Source organism: Terrapene carolina, unplaced genomic scaffold, assembly GCF_002925995.2.
Source record: "Terrapene carolina triunguis isolate 2854851 unplaced genomic scaffold, T_m_triunguis-2.0 Scaffold119, whole genome shotgun sequence".
NCBI lineage: Eukaryota > Metazoa > Chordata > Testudines > Emydidae > Terrapene > Terrapene triunguis.
The window spans coordinates 583,367-591,803 of NW_020664470.1; the positions used below are offsets into that span (position 1 = coordinate 583,367).

The 8,437-nt window shown below is 46.8% G+C and overlaps 1 protein-coding gene across 1 annotated transcript; it reads left to right on the forward strand.

Moving 5' to 3' along the window:
- Positions 1-4,614: 4,614 nt before the first annotated feature.
- Positions 4,615-5,547, forward strand: LOC112122989 (olfactory receptor 11G2-like). The gene has a single exon (XM_024221699.1). It carries the CDS (start codon positions 4,615-4,617, stop codon positions 5,545-5,547), a length of 933 nt encoding a protein of 310 aa, XP_024077467.1.
- The last annotated feature ends 2,890 nt before the right edge of the window (positions 5,548-8,437 follow it).

Consider the following 8,437-nt stretch of genomic DNA (forward strand, 5'->3'; position numbering starts at 1 on the left):
GGAGTTTTTTTGTTTTGTTTTATCTTCTTCCTCTGAAGCACCAGAAGATGTCCACAGTTGGAGATGGGACATTGGATGGGGATGGCGGGGGGCTGAGGTGGCACCGAGCATTCTCTTTCTCAGGTGCTTGGCTGGCTGGCTCTTGTCACATGCCCAGGGTCCCACTGATTGACATATGTGGGATCAGGAAGGAATTTTCCCCTGGCCACATCAGCAGTGACCTTGGAGAGGAATTTTGTTTCCCTCTCCCTCCTGTTCTATGCCTGAGGCTGTGATACGTTGGTCTCATTTTGGTTGTTGGGTTAGTGTGTGGATGCTGTCAGTGGCCTGTGCTATAGTAGATGATTGGGTGGTCCGTTCTGGCCTTAAATTGTATAATTCTATTCCCCTGTCTGCCTCCACAGAACTAGGGGTAAAACCCACAGGTTCTGAATCTGTGCTCTAAACCAAAGTCACATCCTCTCTCAGGCCCATGACTAGAACTCAGGAATCCTGTTTCCCAGCCTGCCTGCCTAACCCACTGCCCCAGTACGCTCCTAGAGCTGGGTATAGAACCCAGGAGTTTTTATTCTCAGCCTAACCCACTCTGCCTACTAGACCTCATTCTCTTCCCAGACCTGACTCCCCTCCTTCCATACAGCTCTGCTGATTTTCAGTAGCTGGGGATCTGGGCCATTGTTTTTCCACTACTACACATTTAAGTCCAATGACTAATTAACATGGTGGGGGAAGGTACTCTGATTTAAAATTCTAACCCCTTCCCCTCTTTAGTGCAGGTGTTAGCGCTCGGAACAAACAGCCCCCAGTTGTCTCAGTAATTATCCAGTAAAACCAGGGAAGACCATACTTTAGAGCCCCACCCATTCCCACATTATAATTCTAGCTATGAATTTAAACTGATATAGTTAAATGGGTGGAAAAGGCTGTGTGGATGTTCTTAATTCAGTTTAAACCAGATTATTCTGGTTGTTTTAAATCAGTTAGGAATAGGTTTAAGCTAACCTGCAATCAGCTTCCTTGAGACCAAAATAAGTGTGCCCAAATATCGGTATAACTATATCAGTTTAAAAGTCAATTCACATTATACCAGCTGTTAAGGCCTAAATTGTTACAAGAGCCCAGTAAACATCCTTCAGCTGCCCGGTAGTTCTCCAGAAAAGAGTAGATTTACATTCCAGACCAGGGTTTCTCAAACTGGGGTCGCCAATTGTATAGGGAAAGCCCCTGGCGGGCCGGGCGGGTTTGTTTACCTTCCCCATCCACAGGTCCAGCCAATTGCAGCTCTCACTGGCCGCAGATCACTGCTCTGGGCCAATGGGAGCTGCTGGGAGCGGCGGCCAGTATGTCCCTCCGCCCGTGCCACTTCCAGGAGCTCCCATTGGCCCAGAGCAGTGATCCGTGGCCAGTGGGAGTCGCGATCGGCCAGACCTGCAGACGGGGCAGGTAAACAAACCCACCTGTCCTGCCAGGGGCTTTCCCTACACAAGCAGCAACCCCAGTTTGAGAAACCCTGTTCCAGACTGATAGGCAGACAGCCAGATAAATAGAAAAGTAAGTGTGAGAATAGATAGATACAAGTTTAAAAGAAATAAAATAAAGGCTTTAAAACATTTCAGATGGACTTATTTTCTCTTTCAGAAAGGAACAAGTAAAGAAAAAAAACTGTTTTACAATTCCTTTGTAGTTTGCCTTTAAAAAGAGATTCTGTTCTCTTTTATATTCTTTGTACTCAGATGATCAGAGCAGATTAGTCTTTGGGTTTGTCTGGAACCCAGAATTTATGTAAGGCCATTTTAATCAAATCCAGAAATATGTATAAAACATATTTATTGGTTTAACATTTCCAATCTCTATCTGAATCTTATGAATCTAATATATGAATTCATATAATATATATATTTACTACGTTAATATTTGACTTTAACCTGTAAGTTAATGTGATATACTGTTCTTAACCCAATATTTCAGCTGATACTAGAAATGTATGGAAATATTAACTCAATATTTTAAGTGGCTCTAGAGGTAAAAAAAAAAAAACACTACAAATTAATATTGTAACCAAATCTAAAAATATATTTAGTTCTTCGTTGAATATTTTTACAAAATCTAGACATTTATATACATATTAGCTTAAATTTTAACCACATCTGGGAAATACAATATCCCATTATTAATATTTCAATAAAATATGGAAATGAGTACAAAATATTCTTATCAATTTAATATTTAAACAAATCTAGTCAACTGTGGTATATAATTCTTAATTTACTATTTTAATTAAAAATGATCATATATTATTAATTACTTTAATCAAAATAGAATTCATGTCAGATATAATTATTAATGTAACATGTTTAAAAAATCTGGAAATCATCCCAATAATCTGAGATTTAATCAAGTCTAGAAATTAACACGCTATGTAAATATTAATTTAACATGTGGAGTGAATCTAGAAATCAGTACAGTATGGACATAATGAGTTTAAATTTTCATTGAATGTAGGAATGAATATGATATATCATTCTAATTTATTCTTTTAATCAAAACAGTGATTATTATAAAACAATTCTTCATTTATTATTTAAATTGAATATAGAAATTGAGACTATATATAGGTATTCATTTATTTTAATCAAAAATAGCAATTGATATAATATGCAGTAAATTTTACATTTTAATCAAATCAAGAAATTATTATAATCTGTAACTCTTAATCCTGGTCATTGACTGGGGTTCTTAGGTGCTACCTCAGTAATAATTTAAAAAAATAAATAATTAATAAATAGTATAATTATCAAGTGAATCTATACATTAATTTCACATATAACATACATTCACAAATAAAAATGGATTTCAGAGTTTAATCATATTGATATATTGTCATAAATATAAAGGGAAGGGTAAAAACCTTCCTGTATACAGTGCTGTAAAATCCCTCCTGGCCAGAGGCACAAAATCCTTTTACCTGTAAAGGGTTAAGAAGCTCAGGTAACCTGGCTGGCACCTGACCCAAAGGACCAATAAAGGGACAAGATACTTACAAATCTGGAAATCTGGGAGTGGGGAGGCTTTTGTCTGTTTGTTCTGTGTCTGTCTGTTCTGTGTGCTTGCCGGAGACAGATCAAGAAAGCAAGCAGTGCAACTCCATTAGAATTAGTAAGTACTAGCAAGGGAATGTGTTAGCTTACTTTTGTTTTGGCTTGTGATTTTCTCTGTGCTGAGAGGAAGGTGTATTCCTGGTTTTCTTTTTGTAACTTTAAAGTTATGCCCAGAGGAAAATCCTCTGTGTTTTAAATCTGATTGACCTGTGAAAATATCTTCCATTCTAACTTTACAGAGGTGCTTCTTTTACTTTTTTTCTTTCTAATAAAGTTCTGTTTTTTTTTAAGAATCTGATTAGGTTTTTTAGTGTCCTAAAAAACCCAAGGTTGGTCCGTGCTCATTTTGTTTATTCTCAAGCCTCCCCAGGAAAGGGGGTGTAGGGCTTTGGGGGGATATTAGGGGGGAGATAGGGCTCCAAGTGGCCCTCCCTAAATGTTTATTTGAATCACTTGGTGTTGGCAGCATTTACCTAATCCAAGGTACAAGGGAGAATTTGTGCCTTGTGGAAGTTTTAACCTAAACTGGTAGAAATAAGCTTAGGAGGTCTTTCATGTGGGTCCCCACATCTGTACCCTAAAGTTAAGAGTGGGGAGGGAACCCTGACATATATTAATACAGATTTTTCTTCTGCAGAGCTCAGAGGGTCAATCCATGATTAACATCATTTTTGGATTTGTCCAAACTCAAGGTAAGGAATTTTAAAAAGTTACCTAAAGATGCAGCACTAGCCCAGTCAATTTCATTTCAGCATTAAAGCAGGGTTGAAAGTAATATTAAATTCTTACCCATACAGGGATCGACTCCAGCCCCCGGAAGAGGCGGGGCCTAAGGCAGAATGGGCAGGGCCTCGGGTGCCTGGGGCTCCAGCGGCGATTTAAAAGGATCGGGGGCTCTGGCCATGGCTGTGGTAGTGGCAATGCTGGCTGGGAGCCCCGGGTCCTCTTAAATTTCCGGCCCCAGGTCAGCTGCCCCTTTTGCCCCCCCGCATCAGTGGCTGGTGGGGGCAAAAGGGGCAATGATGTTAAAGCGCTGCCGCAGTGCTTTAATGTGGGCTGCATACAGGGCAGTACCGGCCCACTTTCACCCCTGCCTTGAAGAGTAGGGAGGAGGGAACTTAAAATCAGCTTCCTGTGCTTCTCTGAGTATCCTCTGTTGTTTTGACAAGCATAGATGGGGTTTGTGGTCCTAGACTGGTCCAGAGGAGCTGATCCAGCTATGAAAGGAGGAGCAAGAGTTTGTTTCCCAGGCAGAACAGCTAGCTGAATGCCAGAATGCCGGATCTTTATCTGGTGCTGAGGGTTTCCAAAGGCAGAATAAACCCAGCTTGAGCATCAGATCCCAAGCAGAGTTTGAAATGTGATATGTATGAGAGAGATACTGACAGTGACTCTGTGTGTGTGTGTGTGTGTGTGTGTGTCTGCTATTCCCTACTACTCTAATGACTCCTCCCCTCCCAGAGCTCTGGGTAGAACCTTGGTGTCCTGTTGATCATTTCAGCTGTGGGGCCCCCTGATGAATATGACCAACAATACCATCCCGATGACCAAGTTCATCCTGCTGGGTTTCCCCTCCCTGGGCTGGTTGAGCCACACCATCCTCTGTGCCCTTCTCTCCTTGGCCTACGCCGGGACGCTGGCAGGAAACCTGTGCATTGTGTGGGCTGTGCTGAGGGATCCCCGCCTCCAACGCCTGCCGATGTACATCCTGCTGGGGAACTTCGCCTGGCTGGAGATCTGTTACATCACAACCATGGTGCCACGGATGCTCTCTGACCTGGTGTCCCCTGGCATCCCCATCTCCATCCTGGCCTGCTTTGTGCAGTTCTACTTCTTCTTTTCCCTGGGGGCCACCGAGTGCCTCTTCCTCTCGGCCATGGCTTTGGATAGGTCCCTGGCCATCTGCCACCCCCTGCGCTACTCCGTCCTCATGTCCCACCAGCTCTGCTGGGCCCTGGTGGCCTCCTGTTGGCTCTGTGGCTTCCTGTGGTTTGTAGTGCCCATCATCCTCATCTCTCAGCTCTCCTTCTGTGGTACCAACACCCTGGATCATTTTGTCTGTGACCCGGCCCCACTGCTGGCTGCCTCCTGTACCTCAGCTCCCCGGACTGAACAGGCCTGCTATGCCCTGAGCTCCCTCATCATCTTTGCCACCGTCCTCTTCATCCTGGCCTCCTACGGGCTAGTCATCAGGGCTGTGCTGAGGCTGCCAGCTGGGGCCAGGCGGCACAAGGCCTTCTCCACCTGCACCTCTCACTTGGCTGTCGTGGCCCTGTTTTATGGTTCTGTCATGGTCAACTACGTCAACCCGGCAGCCTCGGGGAGCAGCAGGAAAGTGGTGACTCTCTTCTACACAGTGTGGACCCCACTGTTCAATCCACTGATCTACAGCTTGAGAAACAAGGAGATGAAGGAGGCTCTGAGGAGGACACTGCTCAGGGAGCTGTAGGGGGTTCTGCTCTGGCCCCAGCTTGCAGGGACTGGCTGGTCAGGGGGGTGGACAATGGAATATGGGGCCTTTTTCTTCTGGGGGAGCAGGCTCCAATGCAGCAGGGGGAACACACACAGCATTTTTCATGACCTCTAGGGGCTAATCATAGTATAAAATGCCTGTATGATGATACAACCAGAATATGAGGTGGACAGGGGGAGATGTGGGGGCATATGTGTCCTTGCTGGAGGAAATGAGCCCTGCACAATTTGTATATTTGCAAGGGGTAGGAGCGCAAACTGAGTGTGTGTGCAGAGAGGCTGGCTCGCATCTCTGCTCTTTTTGTGCAGCTGTATTTCAATGTGGTTACCTGGATAAATGTGTTATCACACTTAGAGCCAAAGAGCAAAGTTCTGCTCTCCTTTTCTCTGCTGTCAATCAGGAGCAACCCCAGTGATTTCCAGAGACTGACACCTGCAAACACACCAAAAATATTCTATTTTTTTTAATGTGAGTGGTTGTTTGTGTTCTTGTCTTCTTCCTCCAAAGCATCAGGGATGGCCACTGCTAGAGAAGGGATATTGGATGGGGGTGGGCAGGGCTCAGAGGTGGCACTGAGCATTCTCTGTCTCAGGTGCTTGGCTGGCTGATTTGTGCTCACATGCTCTGGGTCTAACCGGTCACCATATGTGGGGTGGGGAAGAAAATTGCCCCCCAGTCAGATTGGCAGTGACCTTGGGAGTTTTTAACCTTCCTCTGCTGCGTTGAATGCAGCTCACTCATCAGGATTATCTGGGTGTATCTCACTTAACCCTTTCCCTGCCACTGCGAGGCACTCGGTGCACATCAGTCCCTGCTATCTTCTGCCTGTGGCACATAATAGTTTAGCCTCCCATGGACTGTCCTATTTAGATCTAATTTTTGGTCTGTTGGGTGGTGTTGGCAGGGTCGGCGCTTCCATTTAGGCGACTTAGGCGGTCGCCTAGGACACCAGGATTTGTGGGGGGGCATTTTGCTCCCCTCGGTGGCAATTCAGCGGTGGGGGGTCCTTCCGCGCTCCGAGTCTTTGGCGGCAATTCTGCGGCGGGTCCTTCACTCGCTCAAGGACCCACCGCCAAAGTGTCCCGAAGACCGGGAGCGTGGAAGGACCCCCGCCTAGGGCACCAAATACCCTGGCGCCGCTCCTGGGTGTTGGTGGCTTGTGATTTACAGAAAGTCAGGTGAGGTGATCTGGTGATCCCTGGTGTCCTGGCTTAAACTCTAACCAAGGAGTCCTGACTCCCAGATCCCCTGCTCTAACCCACTAGATCCCACTTTCCAACTGCTCTCCCAGATCTATGGATAGACCCCAGGAGTGGTGACTACCCATCCCTCCCCGCTCCAAGCCACTGGACCCCACTGCCATCTGAGAGCTGGTAAAAGAACCCAGAGTCCTGGCTCCCAGTCCAGTCCTCTGACCATTTCTTGCTCTGGGTATTGATGATTTGGGCCACTGGTGGAGCCAATTAAAGAGCTGAGCTGAAGTTACCTCTGGTTCCTGCTTGAAAAGTTGGAGCCATGGAATTAAAAGGAAAAGTTATCTCATCTCTGGAGAGAGCTGAGGGCAAATCCAAGTGCTAGGAGAAGGGTGGGGGCTGTGGGTCAGGACTGGGTTTGTCAGGACTGGGTCCCCACCTAGTGGAGAGGGGAGCTGTGTCTCCAGGTTCCATTCAGCTCTTGGTCTCTGGCAATGAGCAGAGCTATTCAGTCTCAGGTTCACATGGACCCTGCTCTGCTGGGAATGAGCCAACTCATGACACATGGGTCCCACTGCACAGAGCAGGTGGGCATCACTACTGAAAGGGGGACTAGTCCATCAGGGTTCAAAACAAGGCAGGTGGGATGAGAGACCCCTGTCCTGGGACCATGCTCCTCAATCAGGGACGGTAGAACAGACCTAGCACAGAAATGAACAGTCAGCTACTGTCCTGAGGGGCAGGAAGCCTCCCACTTCCCCTCTGAAATGGGAGCTCCAGGGGGGATGAACCCAACACCTGACAGCCCACGGAGGGGGGGTCGCTTGAAAAGTTCCCATGACCCCATTGTCATTCCTGCACACCCCACCCCCACTAGTTAACAGGCTCCCACCCATGTCTGGAGACATACGGGGTAGAGCAACACATGGAACTTATACCCAGTGGTGCAGCACCTAACATTTAGGTTCCTGCTTACCAGTGCAATCCAGAGCCCCCAGGTAGGTGCCCAGGCTCCATAGACCATGCACGAGTATATTCAGGCACCTATGGCCAGGAGCTACCAAAACTAGCCATAGAGAAATGCTGAGAAAAGGGGTGGGGCCAAAGCCCTGTCCTTCAAAGGGTCACAGGCGCTTATCTGTAATCAGGATTCACAGCCGGGACCCCTCTCTGAGAGTCAGGCATCTGGGCTGAACTTGCAAATTTGCCTTAATCCTTCTATGAATGATCTTTATGGCTCTATATCGATCCCCTTGGCAGCCCTTGCACCTGGGGAAGGAATCGGTTCTCCCTGGGACGTGACAGATCAAGCCAGGTATTGCAGACACAGAGCCACTAGGACCATCTGGGCTGGAATCAACACATTGGGATGGAAGACCCTAGCAAGACACTGAGAACCCCAGGGACTTAAGACAAACCCTTAGCTGCAGAGGCAGATGAACATGTGACCGCTGCCTTGCTATGTCCAAAGGACAAAAACAAGGGGGGGTGCAGATGACTGTGTCAATGAGAGCTGGGCTCACACAGATACAATGTGTGTGCTGGGGATTGAGGGCCAAAGAGAATGGAGCATTGAGGAGCAGGTCTACAGGCCAGACTCACTTTACATAAACTTAAAGCAGGACCCCAAGCCAGATCCACTCTGTACACACAGAGAGCAGGACCCGGGGCCA

What these genes read in the sequence shown, in the direction of transcription:
- LOC112122989 (XM_024221699.1), top strand. Translation starts at nt 4,615, where the DNA reads ATGAATATGACCAACAATACCATCCCGATGACCAAGTTCATCCTGCTG.